General features: G+C 36.8%; 1 protein-coding gene across 3 annotated transcripts in view; it reads left to right on the top strand.

Annotated features, from left to right (window-relative positions):
• The window catches only part of PDS5B (PDS5 cohesin associated factor B), a 118946-nt gene that overhangs the window by 16556 nt on the left and 83747 nt on the right, over positions 1–18643 (top strand). For all 3 annotated transcript variants that reach the window (XM_063332497.1, XM_063332509.1, XM_063332506.1), the window contains exons 2-6: positions 5829–5954; positions 9468–9671; positions 13884–13970; positions 14062–14159; positions 15297–15423. In XM_063332497.1, the coding sequence (XP_063188567.1) occupies positions 5847–5954; positions 9468–9671; positions 13884–13970; positions 14062–14159; positions 15297–15423 (624 nt within the window). In that variant the 5' untranslated portion in view covers positions 5829–5846. The remainder of the gene's footprint in view (positions 1–5828; positions 5955–9467; positions 9672–13883; positions 13971–14061; positions 14160–15296; positions 15424–18643) is intronic.

Here is an 18643-nt window from a genome sequence, read left to right on the forward strand (position 1 = left end):
TTTTAAAATACTAATCTCAAGATGTAACTACATAAATAATTATGTATAGTTCAGTGAAAGTTCTGAAAAAAAGAATGGTGAAGTTTGTACGGTTGATCACTGTTTCTGGTGATCTTCCATGCCCTCGTGTTTGGATTCTGGATTTGAAAGAGGAGGCAATAGTAACGCAGGAGACAGACTTGCAAGAAATATAGGAACTGATTTGCTAAAGCTTCCTTTATCTCTTGGAAAAGACTTCTGTAAAAATATCTGAAGGATTAAGATTTAAAGTATTTTAAGTATGGATCTCTGAAAAAGTACTGTTGACACATGACTTCATGTATGTTAAGGCATAGTTTGTTTGGCAACTAGCACAGTTAATTAAATCACCGTAGGCAATGTGAACTGTCATCCAAACAAAATGCAATTAAATGGAGTGTAGTTTAAGTTCTCCTTTTAGATCATTGGCTGTAATGATATTTATTGACCTATTAAGTACATTGCGTAGGTACTTAATATGCAGGATATCAACCCATGTTTTATTTGCATGTGTGTAATCTATTTTTTTATCCTATTGAGGAAGTAGAGTATGTGGAGTTAAACTGTTCATAAAGAATTATGTACTATATAGAAACAATCTGAGTATTGAATCTTTTAGTATTTAATATCATGGCCAGTAGACTTAGCTGGAACCGAGTAGCTATTGGGTTCTTCCAATTATGTACAGAACTACTAATTTGTGTTTTATTTATTTAAGTTTGGACAAATTTTGGCAATGGTACCTGTTACTAATTAACTCTGTTTAGAGTAATGAATTGTTCCCCATCTATGGTCTGGCTGATAATCGTACTTTTACATTAAATATAATCTTTCAATTTAGCTTTTGCCACAGGAGGTGGATGACTTTAATCCATCCTATTTTAATGTCCAATAAATGCAGCTTGCACTTCTGTTGCTTTTTCCATGTTTTAATTTTCCCGTTATCATTGTACAAAGAGTGTATATTTTTTCTTCGTTCTTTGTTTCTTTCTTTGTTTCTTGTACTAGTTTCTTCCATACACTCCTCATCCCCAATGTATAACTTATTTTTTAATTTTTCAAGCTTTTTTTATATATACCGATTTTTCAGTGTACTTCTGCAGAATTGCTCTTGGTTCCTGATTTCAAGTCTTTGAAGTTGTAGTTGCAACGCTGCTTATGGTGCTTCTGTGTTGAAAGAAGCAGTGAAGCAGGACTTCACTGAAGTCCTACTGTATCATCTCCTTCTGTACAAGGAGTGTAATACATATTTGAAATGCTATGTTAGTTCAAGATATTTTTATTTTCTTTGTAGTTTTTGAAGACTTGACTTGGCTTATAGTATGACGTAACATAACCAAAGCCTGATTGAATCATGATTTTTTTTTTTTATTCCCATGTATTAGGATTAGCGTTGATTTGTTATGTATTTGAAGCTTTTTGTCATATTTATCTCCTTTTTTTTTGGGTCTCATATGTGCAGAAACAGTGCCCATCTTACTGATTAGTTAATAAGCTTACGTTCTAGCTGGTACAAAAGCATCCCAGTGTCTGGAGTGTTTTCTTGCCTTAAAGGTATCCATGTGAGCTTTTTCCTTTTTCTTTGCCTTCTAATTACGTATATGGAATAATACTGGATTTCTGAAAACATTGTGGAGAACTTCTAAAGTTTCAGTTGTTAAAAATTAAAAAATTATCTGTCAGCTGAGTCTCTTGTTGAATCTCAAAGAAACTTTGAAAGAATTGCCCTTTTTCAAAATGCTTGTCATCTTCCAGTATATTCCAAAAGAAGACAGTGCATCTTTAAAAACAAATTTTAAAAGCTTTTTTGAAATTCAGTCATTGGATATCATCTCGCTGGCTTATGGATTTTCATGCTTAAACATGTTCTAGGTAACAGCTGGCCTTGAGGCTGCTGTTCTTAGCTGTCACTTTTCCTTGACAGAAGTTAACTGAAATAGCTGGTGTAACTGTTATGTGAAATCAGAGGCTTTCATTTGGCTAGAATCAGGTTAACACCACCACCACCACCCCACTCCCCCCCACCCCCCCCCCCACCCCCCCCCAAAAAAAAAAAAAGTCCTGGATCTTACTAAAGGTTCAACACAGATTATTTTGACAGTATAGCACAGTTATACTGGTAGTCCAGAAGACCAGCAACTTTTAACAGTGGGGTGTTACAAGCTAATTCAGTTTTTTTAGGTAATGATTGAAGTGATAACTGTTGTACAAGGGGGTAGTTTAGCACTGAATTTTCTCTTGTCGAATGATAGGTTTTGTTTTTTACTATTTCTTTTAAATGACTTTTTTTTCCCCCAGTAAAGCTTACCATTAATGCTAAAAAAACTTTCAGGATTGATCTGCAAATTTTTTTCTTACATAGGAAGTTTAAAAGATTGATTATTCTTTGTCCTTTATGGCTGAAGTAATAGGCTATTTCACTGAACCTTTTTAAAATTTATTTTTGGTCGTATAAGATTAGATGTATTAATTCTATAGAAAATTAATTCCTACTTAGTGATTTCTATACTTCTGAGAGGCATAAGTTATTATGTACCCTATTGTGTAACCTTGGCTGGCTGCTAGGCGCCCACCTAGCTGCTCTCTCACTCCCACTACTTAACAGAACAGGGGAAAAAAATAAGATGAAAAAGTTCATGGGTCAAGAGAAATACAGGGAGGTCGCTTACCAATAACCATCACGGGCAAACCAGGCTTGACCTGGGGAAGATTAACTTAGTTTATTGCCTATTAAAAATAGACGAGGATGGTGAGAACAAAGACAAAGCTAAAGGCACCTCCCCAACCCCCACTTCTTTCCAGACTCAGCTTCACTCCTTAATTTCTGACTCTTCTGCCTTCCCCATCAAGCAGCGCAGGAGAGATAAGGAAGAGGGGTTGTGGACAGTTCATAACCCTTCATCTCTCCTGCTTCTTCCTCACGCTTTCTCCCTTGCTGCAACGCGGGTACTAACCAAGGGATGCAGTCCTTCACAAAGGTCTCCAATGCCGGCCCTGCCTATGGGCTGCAGTTCTTCAAGAACTGCTCCAGCATGAGCATTTCTCACAAGGTACAGTCCTTCAGGAACAGACTGTTCCAGTGTGGGTCCCCTATGGGGTCACAGGTCCTGCCAGGAGGTTGCTCCAGTGTGGGCTTCTCTCCACAGGCTGCAGTATGGGTATCTGCTCTGATGTGGTCCTCCATGGGCTGCAAGAGGACAACCTGTGTCACTGTCATCTTCTCTATGGGCTGCAGGGGAATCTGCTCCAGTGCCTGGAGTACCTCCTCCCTCTTCTCCTTCACTGACTTTGGTGCCTGCAAGGTTGTTTCGCTCACGCTTTTCTCACTTCTCTCTGTCATAGCTGCTGTGCAGCATTTTTTACCGTTTCATAAATACGTTATCACAGTGGTGCCACCAGTGTCACTGATGGGCTCAGCTTTGGCCAGGGGTGAGTCCATTTTGGAGCTGGCTAGAACAGCCTCTGTCCGCCACGGAGGCAGCCCCTGGTGTCTTCCCACAGAGACCACTCCTGCAGCCTCCCCTGCTACCAAAACCTTGCTGTGTAAACACAGTACTGATACTCATTTTCAAACTCAGACCTTGGATGCCGCTCAAGCTTAAGAGCTTGGTGGCATGATAGTTGGACAAACCAGCTGGACAGTTCAACTTGACCATAATACGTGAGTCTCAGTCTTTGGATTATTTAATAGTGTGCTCCAGATGGGACGGTATCACCATATTGTAATGAATTTTCCACTGCAGTTGATCTGATCTGACAGCTATCCACCACTGGAAGGGGGAGTTTTGTTCCCCAGTTCCCTTAGTTTCTTCCCTTCAGGTAGCCTTGTATGTCACATGTTTCAAAAATAATTAGGCGTGTTTTTCTGGGTTGATGAATTTGGTTGGTCCAGCAAAGCATCTGATGCTTCTATATATTCTCAGATTGAGGGGAGCAAGTTTCCCTTCTGCTGTGGTGAGCTGTTAAAATTAATTTAGCTATGATACGTAACATCATTCCATCTGAAAGCTCTAGAATGGAGGATCTACATCAAATAGCAAGAAGAGTGAACTTTGTTACATCTTCTGTGTGTTTTTGAGGAATCCTAGACTTACTGTCATGATGGTGCATTAAGAAATATACCGGGGATGAAGGTGGCATCATATTTTACTGGGAGTATTAGGAAAAGTTACTTCAATGAGTCTTGTTTTGTCCCAGCTCTCTCAGTATCTGTTTTTATTACAACTGCAAGTACTTAGCACTTGATTCAGCTGCTGTGTATGTGTAGGTACAGAGAAGATGACAGAAACTGAGTTGGCTTTTGTGTCGCTTTTGAACTGCATTGCTTATCATGCCTTTTTAATTACATCTGCTCTGTTCATTGTACTTGTATTTTCACCATTTCCCCTAAAGTAAAGATGTGTTGTGCTGTATGTATTCTTCACAAAAACTATTCGAGTAGTCATCATTAACTTCTTGTTTTGTAAAAGATTAGCAAAGATGAGGTGAAATCTGCAACTTAGGTTGTTACTGTGAAATGTGGACTAAAGAATACAAAACACGTTGGGATATTTTCTGGTGGTGCGTGGATGAGTCTATTTCTTGTTCCAGTTCTCCTTCAGTGTAGGATGACCTTGGCTTGGGCCAGTAAGTCTCAGTTATGGCAGGTTACATCATCTAGTTAGGGAACATTCTTCTAGCCCCTCTCTTCTTGTGGATTCTCTTTGATTTTTATTTATGATGCTATAGGTCTGAGAAGTTTGAAGTGTACATAGATCCTCCTTGTATAGGAAGTCAGTAGGAAGAAAATGATGGACTTGGAATTCACAGTTCAGGAAAGTGGTGACTGTGAGGAAGCGTTTCAAACTTTTAAGTAAATAAAAATATCAAGGCAATGGCAAAGAAATTTTATGTCCTCTGTTGTGGTGTGTTTTTTTTTTTTTGTTACATTCTTGACTTGTAACTGCCCTGGTGCATTCTTTTTCTAAAATCCTAAGTATCCCAACACGTGCTGTCTAGTTGGTTTGTTTTTCACTGCCTTTAGTATTAATTGCTTTTATGTAAAGTTTTCGATTCAGATTCCTTCTCTACAGCAGTGGAATTTTTCATAGCTTAGGGTGGATTAGGTGGCAGTCCGCGTTTGCATCAGTTTAAAGGGACTGAGAAACCAAGTAACTGGGTTGTTTTCATAGTTGAATTTTGGAAGAAGATACCATTGCTTATTGGCAGTCTTTTACTTAAAAACTTGGCTTTATGGCATAGAGGGATGACTTCCATTTGGTCTCCTCTCTTCTTTTCCCTGCTTCATTCTCTATCTGCTGCTTGTCTGGCAGTATGGGCAAATTAAAATTAGTGATATATAACACTTCAACAGCACTGTTGTTTAGACTTTTGGGGAAATTGTGCTCTATTTAATCATTTGGAGAACACAAAGTTCACTTCAGATGTTTGTTCTCATAGAGTCTAAGATCTAAGCTGGCTAGGACTTATTACCGAGTGGCAGTAACAATTCATACAATAAGATGAGAAGAATCCTGGTTCTATCTCCACATGTGAAGACCAAATACACTTAGGAATGAGGGGGTTTAGCTTTTCTGTTGTGTACTTCTTTAAAGTGTTACTGTAGCATAGGATAAACTACCTGAATATCAACGGTTGCTGTCTGCCACAATATAGGTTACTGAAACAATCAAAATCTTTTGTCCATTTTTCTCTTTGTTTTTATGGGTTTTGTCTGTATATTTCTAGTTGAGTTTTGTTTGTAAAAGTGGGACAGGTAAGGTAAACATAAACTAGCTAAACAACATTGACTTCTTAATTTCTTTCCACAGTTTTAAAATCGTGAAATCATGGCTCATTCAAAGACGAGAGCCAATGATGGAAAAATCACATATCCTCCAGGAGTCAAAGAAATCTCTGATAAAATATCTAAAGAAGAGATGGTGAGAAGACTAAAGGTTAGTAAGCAAGTAACTGTTTGCCGAATTAAGTGTGTTGTATACAGCATTCAGTGATCCCATTACTATATTTTCTATCTGAAAGGATTATTATTTTTTTTCGTTTGGGCTTTACCTTTTCTATGCTCAGAGGAAGAACTAGTTGGCTGTTACGCCTTTGGTTCTACAATTTTCTTGAAGTGACTTGTCCCAAAACATTTAAATAAGTTTAAAAAAATCACAAATGGAAACAAGCTATGTTAATTTCAAATACTACTTAAACTTTCTTTCAGCTTCTAGAGTAAATCAGTACTTTTTAGAGAAGAAAATACTGGAAAACATAGTGTCATAATTTTGGAAATAGTATGAATGTGTCAGAGTACACTCTTTTTATGCATTTGTGGTCTTTGAGTTGATTATAAAACCCACTTTTATTCTCATTATTTCAGTCTATATTGTAATGAAAGTCTTTGATTATACTACATGTTTCTGTCTGCTGAATTTCTTGACCACTTTATTTGGTCTAACTCTTCAGGAAGGTTGGAGAGATTTGGGGGATAATCATGTTACTACATTTTTTTTTTTTTAATCTATCCATGTATTCTCACAAAAAGACAGGCCTGTTAGCATTGTGCAGAAGGAATGCCTGCAACTTGGGTTTGCCCAGTGAAACAGGAGGGAACAGATGTGGGAGAGGAACCTTAAGTATTCTAACAGCTGGAAGAGCTTAATTTGGAGTTTGTTTTCTTAAGAAGCAGTTTTAAGTCAGTTGGAACTACTGGTAAATGAACAAAAACAAATAAAACCCTCAAACTCAATGATTCCTTCTCCCCTCCCCCCAGTAACCTGTCCATGCTTTGGGAGTTGCGCTTGAGAGACTTTAGTTGGTATAATGCATTCTATGATGTTGAACAGAAGACAACATTTATAACTTTATACATGAGTGACTCCTAACAAAAGAAATCATTTTTTAGCACTTGGGTATTTTTTTCAGCTTGTAAAAATGCACAGAGTTCTCTACTGATACTTTTTTTTTTCCCCTATAGATTAATTTCATTTTTAGCCTTGAAAGTCTAGTCCCTTCTCCTGCAAGACAGATCAAGATGACAGAACAGAAGTGTACTTTGCAGGATGTCCTGTATTTCTTGTCAGCCCTTTATTCTGGCTGTGCATTCATCATTACACAGGCAGGGAGAAAACCACATGTTGTTTCTTTTATGAAGGCTTGGATGATCCAGGCTACGCTACAAGTGTATAGACCTACGGTATAAACAGAATTTCAGGTGCTAAAGAACAGTAGTTGATAAATAAGTGAACTATTAGCCTGTTCATTTTCCTGACTGCCAAATTCATATAAGTAATAGGGAAGAAGCACTTTTCTGTGGATTTTTTTATCATTTACACAAGCAGATAGTCTGCTCTTTGTTAACGACAATATATTTATATAAATACAAAATATTGGGAAATCTGGGAATAAAATGGAAAATATGCACAGTGTGTTTACATATTAGCATGACTTACCTCACAAACGTTATGCATTTCTGATCCACGCCATCTCCAAGTTATAGTAGATTTGGAAGGGACATAGAAACTAAATGATTGGAGTTATGAACTAGCACTGAAGACAGTGAGAAGGTGATAAACATTTGAAAATGATGAACAGTATGACAGGAGCGTTTTTTCCACGGTTTCTCTTCATACACAAGAGCCAAAACATCATCTAATGAGAAATAGTAATTTTAGACCAGCAGGCTAATAGCATACTTATCCATAAGTTATATAACTAAATTTCAAAGCTTATTACTGTATAAAGATACAGGAGCCAGAAAAAATGAATAGGTTAAAAAGTATGGGCCACGTTTGGAAGATGAAGCTCCAGGAGTGTTAATCATGGTGGTCTGGGTGTGATTTCAAGCTCAGGAATCCTCTAACCTATCGCTTTGCAGGAAGCTAGAAAGGTATGCCAGGAACACTAGTTTGTTTTACTTTGTTTTTCCTTAAACACTGTGACAAATTGCTCTGGAGACAAGATGACTGATTTTGTTTTCCTGACCACTATGGAAGTCATATTGTCAGGAAAAAGAAACTGAAGGAAGGTTAATTTTTAGAGTGGACAAAAAAACATACTTCACTTCCATAGAAGTGAAAACAATTCTGTGTTTTAAATTACTTCAATAGTGTGTAAGGGTACCAGTGAACTTCAGGTGGTTCATCTTGTGTCTGAGTGGGGAAGACTTTATTTTTCTCTCAACAGAAATTATATGTGTGCATAAGCTACTATTCTTCTGTACCTTTTAGTAAAAGATTGTAATATGCTAGAAGACTTTACAGCTGGTGTGATCCTAATTATGCAGTTCTTCCTTTTTTTTAAAGTAGGATTTGTTGTTACCTGATCAGTTACAGTAAATCAGGGCCCAGGGGTGGAATTAAATAAAAGAAACTATAGTAAAGTAAAACAGTTTGTATTGTTGAAGGGTTGTGGGCTTTTTTTGTGTTTGGGGTTTTTTTTTTTCCCCTCTTAGGGGTGGATTATTTGGCTTGGTTTTTTTTTTTTTTTGAGGAACTTAACTGACATCATTATTCTTGAAAAATACTCTTCTGCACTGGTGAAATAAATGGGAGTTTTGGCTTTAATTTTCAGGATTGTGTAGTTAAGTCTTTATTACCATTTTGTTAATTTTAACAAGAGTGGAACTCCTTAAGATAATTCTGCCTCTCTGATTCAAAGAAGAAATTGGAACAAAGCATAATTACTTTGTTTTGTCAATAGGTTTTTCTCCTCCAAATAGTGTGGTTTTTTTTTTTTAAATATAAGAATTCTCACCAACTAGCAGTTACTAATTTTGGCTGTTCTTGCTTTTGTTCTGTTGAGGGTGTTAAATATTAAATACTTAGTGTCCCAGACTTTCTTTTTTTTCTTCCGTATCTTTAGTATACTGAATCCTAATAAGACTAATGGGCATTTTAGTCCTGCTGGACAACATACACGCTGCTGGGCTGCACTGGATTTATATAAGCTTCTGCTGAAAGTGCATGCTCTGCTTCAGGGCAGCACAGGGGATAAACTTGTCCTCAGAGCAGTAGTAGAGAAAAACCTCATGTTGAAAGAGAATAGAGGGAAAATAAATTGTAACCCTAAATACTTCAGGAGGTAATAAATATTTTGAATAAAGTTTTGCTGTTTTCTAAATTTTTCAGTGAATGGCTGTAACAGTGAATGCTGTTGTGTGTTTTTTTGGTTTTTTTTTTTTTTTTTTAATTGGCCAACTTGATTATATGGTTTCTCAAAAAGATATGTGAAGTACTACAGCCAGGCTTTCAGTGACTCTGCTGAGTTGGAACAGCCGATAGAGGACTCGACTAGGCCCTTCCTGTACCCTGAAAAATAAGACACTAGTTATTCAAATAAGTACTACTGCATTGCTAATTATGCTTCTCATAGGAGTTGCACAAAACCAGAAAAGGAACTTTCAGTAAGGATCCTGTTACACACAGCACTTAATTTTATGTACTGATGTCTGTCTCCCTTTTTAGATGGTTGTGAAAACTTTCATGGATATGGACCAGGACTCTGAAGAAGAAAAGGAGCTCTACCTAAATCTTGCTTTACATCTCGCTTCAGATTTTTTCCTCAAACATCCTGATAAGGATGTACGTTTGTTGGTAGCATGTTGTCTTGCTGATATTTTCAGAATTTATGCCCCTGAAGCTCCATATACTTCACCGGATAAACTAAAGGTAAATTGAATCAATGTCTTTTTCCACACCAGCTTTTTAAAATGAGTGATTGATGTAATTAACTTATTTCCCCCCCCCTTTATTTTTGGTTCAGTCTGAGCAATCTGAGGTTTTCACTTGATTCTGGAATAAGGGTGTTTGATCAGGTCAACTGTTATCAGATAAAGTGATAATACAGTACATCTTTTAATAACTTGTAGAGTTTGGATCTATATTGAAAACAAATATTTTACTCAACTGTCATTGAGATTTGCACGTAGTTGTCTACTACTTTAGAAATATTGATATGTCTATAGCTTTTATCATAATCTCTTGCAGAGCAGCTAATTCCTTCATTGGGAAAATACCCCCGTGTTTCCAATAAAACTACCAAGAGACAATTAGTATATTTTTGTAGATAAAGGCTCTATTGAAACAAAGAAAAAGCATTTTTGTACAAGGGATAATGATTTCTGATGTGAACTGTAAAATTCTGCAATTACAAACATCACTGATCCCACTAGATGGAGATGGTTGATAGAGAAATGCCAGGTTTGAAAAGGCAGTACATATCTGCCCCATTTGTTTCAGAAAAAATAAATTTTTAGATTGTTTTGTGTCATTTTTACTTATTTAAAAGTAGAAATCTAGCTTACTTTCTAAGTCCCAAAATCAAACTACTTCCCTTACACAGTCTCTATCTAGAGTGATGAACCCAGTCTCATAGAAAATCTTGCAGGGAAAAATTACACTGAAAAATGTGTACTTTTTTTGTCTCCTTGATTTAAGAGTGAGGGGGGGCTTTTTTATTTTGGTTTGGTTTTTGTTTGTTTTTTCCATGGTAGGATAGAGAGGTGGTTGTGGTAGAAGGTATATCAATTATAACTCAAGAAGAAATCACTCAATTTCTGATCTAGTGGTTGCACCGGAAGTGCCTCATAAGTAGAGTGAACAGTATAGTTTCAACTGTAGTGCATCCATTGTTACCATACATACTGGAGAGATACCTAGGGATTTCCGTTAGCTGTATGTTCTTAATTCTAAATTATTGCACCTCTGATTACACACCGTCCAGTTACCTTACTTACTGATTACACCATCTTTAACTGGAGACAGATGAGATATTGAAAGAAGGGATCAGAATTTCAGGTTTCACTGTTTTTTATGTGTATCATCAGTATAAATCTTACATTCCTTGCTGAGTGTTGAAAGAGCTTTGACAACAGGGATGGAAAATGCCACAAGTAGGCTAAAAGCAGAACTGGAGCAGGATCGAGGGAGGTGATTCTGCCTCTCTACCCCTCTCTTGTGAGACCCCACCTGGAGTACTGCATCCAGCGCTGGGGCCCCCAACATAAGAAGGACATGGACCTGTTGGAGTGGGTACAGAGGAGGGACATGAAGATGATCAGAGGGTTAGAGCACCTCTCCTATGAAGACAGGCTGAGAGAGCTGGCGTTGTTCAGCCTGGAGGAGAGAAGGCTCCCAGAAGACATTATAGCAGCCTCCCAGTATATAAAAGCAGGCCTACAGGAAAAATGGGGAGGGACTCTTTATCAAGCATTGTAGTGATAGGATGAAGGGTAACGGTTTTTAACTGAAAGAGTGTAGATTTAGATTAAACATTAGGAAGAAATTCTTTACTGTGAGGGTGGTGAGACACTGGCACAGGTTGCCTGTGGAAGCTGTGGATGCCCCATCCCTGGAAGCGTTCAAGGCCAGGTTGGATGGGGCTTTGAGCAGCCTGGTCTAGTGGGAGGCGTCCCTGCCCACGGCAGGGGGTTTGGAACTAGATGATCTTTGAGGTCCTTCCTAACCCAAACCATTCTATCTATGATTGCTTTTCTGGCATCTGGAAACTTCTAACTGAAGTCCCTTACAGTCTGGGAAAAGCCTGGAGCTCAAATCTAATTTTCAGGGGGGAAGATGTTGTAATCACTGGTATTTGTCAAAGAAAACCACTTGGACAAATGGACTGTCTGCCTGACTTGTCTGAAATGGAGATGTTCAATGGTGTATATAGTAGCAGAACTTCAACCATCTGAATGTGTTCTGTGGTGAAAGCTATGGCTGTGATGCTTACTGAAGCCATTATGTAGTTAACTGGTATCAAGACAAAAATCCACAAAAAACATTCAGTGTTATTCCTGAAGTTGAAGTATAAGCACTTTTGTATTTGGAGTTGGGTTCTAATGTAGACTTGCTTTATGGAGTCTGATGTGAAACCATATTGTCCAATTTGTGAAAGTTGTTGCGATTTCTTAGGTGCAGCCAAAGTTTTTGTCCCATGTTTTGCATTTATAAATGCATGTTCAAATAGTATATTCTGTATGCTCAAAAAAGGGAAAAACCTTGGATTGTATTACACTAGCTATTAAAAATTGGTGAGTACTTTTGAGTTAGTCTGTCTTGCTTCCTTTAAAACAGGAATAGGAAAAAAAATAAAATTAGAAATAAATGATTACTTTTTCAAATGATGCCATTATTATTTGTGAAGTATTCAGATGCTAGACATATTGTACATGTATGCTATTCATTAATGTACATGTTCATATACAATACAGTGATGTGTGCTTTATAAAAATTAGGAAATTTCGTTTTGGGCTTGATAGGGTCTTTGAATCACATCCACTAAAGTGTTGCATACTAAGCTGCAGGATAAAGATACTTTGTTAAATGAACTAATTGAGATTCATTGGTACAAGTTTAACAGAAAAATTATACCTTGGGCATGAGTTCTAAGATGAAGTATTCTTTTTATTTTTGGCATTGATCATTGTCTTGCATGCTCCCTCTTTTCTTGAATTGAATCTTAACCTTCACTGAGACTTCAGTTTTTCGCATGATGGAACTCATTTTGGGTGGTCTGATGGCCGACTAATGGTTCAGGCACTTGTTTTTAAGCGGGGAATCTTCAGACTGGCTTTTTCCTGTGGACTGAATGCTCTTCAGTGGTTGGAGGCCATTAGATGCATCCTTTGAACTGTGTCTTTTGGTTTAGTTTCAACCAAAGAGTCTAGTTTGTGTGCTCTGACTGATCTGAAGTGTGAGCCAAACAGTGATTCTTCTGGTCATCCACTTAACGCTTCAAAGGCACAATCTCGATCCAAATTCAAGCATTAATACAGCTGTATCTCTGAACAATGTACTTCCTGTGCTTTTTTTTGGGAAGAGATGATGATGTCATGTGTAGTGTAATTCTTGTTTTTACCTAAAACCACAGTAAGTGCTCAGCTTAATGATTGAGGTTGAATTTTGTGGTTGTAGCAGTAGAAAAAAGAAACCCTGTTCTCATCTTCTGCCCATCTCATTCTTGGGGGCTAAGGGGAAATGGTCATTTGAAAATGTTATAGAAAAGCTTTCTAGACTATTTTTAAGATAGTTTTTTCATGGTTAACCGTTGGACTTTCTTCTATTTATTATGGCAACTTTATACCTCTTGGAATTTATTTGATTTATACCTAGATTGTTAGATGAAATATTATACAGTTGAGGTTGTGAACAATGTTTCTGGTGATATGTACTTCTGAATCTTTTGATTTAATATAGAAGCTATGAATTTCCAGCTGTTAATTATCTGAATGTAAAAAGCGTTTGAAAAAGACACCTTCCTGTGTGTTTCCATTCTGTTCATAATCAACTGGTTGTTCCTTATAACCTGCTTGAATTTATTTTGTGTGAGACTTTCTGAAGAAGTCTTCCGGTGCTGGAAGTTGATAAAGGAAACAGGAGAAACTTGGTTTATTGGTTTTTGCAAGAGATGTGATCTCTGTCAGTAGTATGATGACTGAGAAATGCACAAACAATACAGTGCAGTAATACTCTAGGAAAGCTGCAGTTGCGTACTGCTTTTTTTCCTCTTCTGTTGAAACCTGTTGCAGTATAAAGTAAAAATGTAAAGTTCTTCGTCCTTCTGAGTGATCTTTTGACTTCTGTGGGATGTCAGCCAGTTGCAGCTCTGTTTGTGAAGTTGAGTGTTTTTCTTTGGAAAAGAGAAACTTTTCCTTCCTTAGAAAAAGGTTACTTTCTCAACCCTTTAAAGAAACATGAAGCATTTAAAGCATTCTCTGTGATGCTTTTGTAGATCATCTTCTTTTCGACAGTGAAATAGTGTGTCTGTCATTGCTGCATATTTTGTAGTGATGAATAATGCTGGTAATTTAAAAAGATAATTATTTCAGTTTTGAAAGTTCATTGCAATTGATTAAATAACTGTCACTTTGTTCTTTTCAGGATATATTTATGTTCATAACAAGGCAACTTAAAGGTTTAGAAGATACAAAAAGCCCCCAATTTAATCGATATTTTTATTTGCTTGAGGTAAGCTTCATAACTTATTTCATAGTAACTGTTAAATGTAATTTTTCAACTTGTATTAACTACTCCTTTTATTTTTTCCTGTTCAACACAGAACATTGCTTGGGTCAAGTCTTATAACATATGCTTTGAATTAGAAGACAGCAATGAGATTTTTACACAGTTGTACAGAACGCTGTTTTCAGTAATAAAGTAAGTATCGCTACCCCCAATTATAATATATTATTGCATGGTTGAGGTCAGATATTTCTAACCGAGGTGTTCAGTCTATTGTGTTACTCTTGCATTAACGAGCTTAGTTTTGTAAATCAGTTTAACTAAAGGTAGTACATAAATATGATAACCTGTTCATTTTGCCTGTTTTAATTAAAGAAGACACACTGCAAATCATCTTTTTCTTTCTAAGAAATTTATTTTGATTGTCTCTTACTGTGTCTATTTTATTCTGGTCTTGAAATTTAATGGTGCAATATGCAATTCTAAGGAATTTGGAGGATTATTGCTATAAAAAGGCGAGTCAGAAAATAGTGAACGCTGGAAGGTACTGCTAGAGATCATCTAGTCTGTCCCTCTTGCTCAAACCAGATCAGCTCTGCCCAGGACTGTAGCCAGTTGGACTTTGATCATCTCCAAGGATGGAGACTCTGTGGCCTCTCTGGGCAGCCTCCTAGTGCTCAATCACCCTTTAATTTAAAAAAGTTTCCTATGTTTTAGATGGTACGTCCTGTATTTCACTTGTGCCCATTGCCTCTTGTCCTGTTGCTGGACACGAATGAGAAGAGTCTTGCCCTGTCTTCTTTACTACCAAAATCAAGTATTTAAACATAATGATAAATTCCTTCCTAAGCTATTTCTTCTCGAGGCTAAAAAAAGATGTCACATCTCTTGGCCTCTTCTTTTATGTCAGCTGCTCCCGTAATCATCACTTAATCATCCCTTTGTGGCCCTTTGCTGAACTGACTCTGGGATGTCCATGTCTCTCTTATGCTGGGAAGCCCAGAACTGGACACAGCACTCCAGATGAAGTCTCACCAGTGTTGAGTAGAATCATAGAATATCATAATAGAATCATAATACACTGTCTTTTCACGGTAGGGACAGATACAGTCCTCTTATTCTTTTACTACAGTTGTAAATTAAGAGGGCATGAGATTCAAGAACACTTTAGAAAGTGGTATGTGTAGCTGAGAAACTGTATTTTAACTTGTAAGAAAACATGTGATTTGATTATTACATTCCTTGCTGTTTCGCATCACCACAGGGAGTACGCTGAACGGAAGTTGTACTTCATATGAATAGTACACTAAGAATTCTTGTTTTTAATTTCAGCAACGGTCATAACCAAAAAGTACACATGCACATGGTTGATCTAATGAGCTCTATCATTTGTGAGGGAGATACTGTGTCGCAGGAACTTTTGGATACAGTGTTAGTTAACCTAGTGCCAGCACATAAGGTAAGACTTAATAGTGGCTTTATTTTTTTTTTTTGTAATCATGACTTATTGGATGTATGTAGTCAGGTATTTAGATTTCATTGAGAGAATATCTGTAGCAAATGTATTGCTATTATTTTTTCTTTTTTAGCAAACAATTTTTAATAGCCAGAAAATCCAGAGTTTCATTGCTTTGATTCACTTGCAATCAGTGAATCAGTATCAGTGGTCATAGTAATCTAAAAGCTTTAATATCATATGAATTTATACACAGGTTTTTTATATACAGTCAATACCAGTAGAATTTAATAAAAATGATACATATATCCTTTGGAAAGTTTTTAATTAGTGTAACGCGGTATCAACAGTTCAAACTAATGTGCTGCCCAAAGTGGGAGGGAATGATTTGTTATGACTGCTGATTTGTAGCTGGCTCTGTTGTATTTCAGAAATGTTGGCTTGGTGTTATTGAAAGCGCATTGGTATCTTTTTGATGCAGCCATAGAACTAACTATGTTTGGAAATGGTGCTGCCTGAAGAGCCCAAGTGATGGCTGTCTTTCCTTAATGTTTTGTTTTTAAAAAAAAAAGTCCTGCAGGTAAACTGAGGAAAAACTGCAATGTTTGCATGTGTTGTGACACTTAAATGTTTAAAAAGCAAGGAAGTCTGACTTCTTTGTTCAGAAAACTAGCTGGGTCCTACTGGAATCTCTTGGTCTACAGTGTATAAGACTTGTAAGTTGTGTAGGACAAAAAAAGATGATGAGAAATTACCCGGGAAATGTGTACTTATCTAGCTTTTGGGCAGTTCTGGCTGTCATCTGACAGCTTTTTTTGTTTTCTTTAAGTGTGCTCAGGAAAGGGTTAAATTTAGTAGACATGAGACGCTCTCTGAAGAATATAGCAAGTAGCACAACATAGTATGTGTTATTGCAAGCCATCAATTTCAGTAAATAAACAGCACATAAATTATTTTTCTATTGACAATGAAGTTTACAGTAAAGGACTAAATATTAGTATAGATTAACCTTTTTTCTTCTGGAAATGTATTAGTTGTGTCCTTCAGGGAGTCCAATACTTTTGTGCCGGGACTAGATTGAAATCTGTGTGGCGAAAATTCAGATTTACCAAGTAAAGCCTTGGAATACAAGAAACAAAAGCAAGACTATGCAAAATACTTCAGTTTGTATTTCTCAGTTGTTAAACATCTGTTGTTTCATTGTGTCGCTTGTGTTCAACTTGATTTGACTGTACTGATTTTAATAAACTGATTTGGGGTTGAAGAATTTGCATCCTGTTAGATTGGCTTTAGCACTGAAACAGTTCTGGTTTATAGTGGATTAAAAGCTACTGACTGAGCATTTTAATAGGATAAGGTATCTGGGGTTTTGCATTTTATTCTGCTTCTGTTTAGTCGAACTTGCTCCTTGTATAGGATGCTAGTTTATAGCTTGCTTCTAACTGAATTAGTTACATAACTTTAGACTATATTCTGAGTACTTTTACCTTTGTTTTGATTTTTTTTAACCTTTTTCATATTAATGGAAACAAGCTTCTAATATTTCTGTTTCATCTCAATATCTTCATATTGTGTTTATTTAAAATTTTGGCGCTTACATAGTCATCTAACCACTTTCTGTGGTTTCTGTCATGTTGGAAAAGTGTAATGAATTCAGAGTGAGAATTCTTCTGCTCATGTCCATTGAGCACAAAACTCCAAGGTTAAGGAAAACTACGTTTTAGCTGACCTAGCCACTAAGCTGCACAAACTGTGGGAAAGGGAAATTGAAAAAACAGACTGGCCACCAAAAATTGCGTATTGTGTTGATATAATGGTGACTAGGGAATCCTTACCTAGCCAGATTCCCTGGGGACCAGAAGAATACTTTTGATGGAGTAAAAGGAGCATAGATTTGTTACTAGCTCAGGTTTGAAAATAATCTGATTGAGAGATCATTGTAGATGTGACAACTATGTTTGTAGCAAGTGACACAGGCAAGTGGTGTATTTTTAATACAGCCAGAAGTAAAGTTGTGCACATGAGAATGTGGAGTGCCCTTGTGAATTGAATGACTGTATTCTAGAAAATAGTGGTAGGGCTAGTATGACTTCTGGTGTATAAACAGTTGCATTGAGTAATGCTAGGTTGAGGACCTGAGGAGCTTAGTCTGCATAATTTATCAAAGGAGCAGTCTCTTAAGTGTGTGTTCGGGAACAGAAGGTTCAAACAGCTCCTTTAGTTTTGGATCCCAGATGCTAAGGTCTAATGGCTGAAATTAAAAAAAAAAAAAAAGGGAATTACAGATTGATGCGAAAAACTACATGAGTATTTTTGAGTTGTAGTAACTAGTTGAACAATATACCAAAGGTTAATTCGATGCTGTTACCTCTCACAATCAAGGTTAATATTTTTCCTAAGAGGAATGTGAGATATGGTCCATAGTCCTGAGTAGTAACTCTAATAAGCAATGGTGCTAGCAGGATGGCTACGAAAACTCAGGCATAAGGAGCGTATACTGGGGACGTGACATACTCTCAAATGTCTGTCTGCCATAATTAGGAGTCACTGAAATAGTCTAAGCTGCTCGCTTGAGTTTGTCATCCATCTCACTTGGCCAGAATAAAAGCCATATTGATGCAAACCTGATGCTAATATCACAAAACAGGTATGTCAGAGTATGCACAAGCTTAATTGAGTAGTACAGCATGTGCCAGATAATTCAATAAAACAGTAAACTTAACTTGTCTGACCATGTGCTCAACTGTTAATTTCTTTCCTTTTGTGGCTTTTCTTTTCTTCTTTTCTATGAACTCTACTGAAATTCTTTTGCTAGATAGTCTTATCTTAATGTAATCATTAAGAGGATATTAAAGAGATAGTGAACTAAACCCAGAAGAGACTGGAAGCAAGGGACAGGTAGTCAATGTGAAAAGGGAAGAAAAATTAATAGTTTTCATTTTCCTTTTAATTGTCATTTTAGATTATAAAGCCTTTATGGCAGCACCTGTAAACAATTTTGTGTTTGTATAGTGTGTTAGAAGGCAAATTGTACTTTATTTCCCAGAAGTGTTTGCCAGTGTTCCATTTTCAGCCTCAGGAGCACTACGGGGAATCCCATGTTGCGCATCATGAATGCTTTACATCCTTATCTTTTTGAAAAAATTATATTGACAATTAAGTTCCTAACTTTCTCTACAAGGAACTTGCTTAATAGTTAGTGTTGTCTATCTTGGCAACACTT

This window comes from Chroicocephalus ridibundus, chromosome 1, assembly GCF_963924245.1.
Source record: "Chroicocephalus ridibundus chromosome 1, bChrRid1.1, whole genome shotgun sequence".
Classification (NCBI taxonomy): domain Eukaryota; kingdom Metazoa; phylum Chordata; class Aves; order Charadriiformes; family Laridae; genus Chroicocephalus; species Chroicocephalus ridibundus.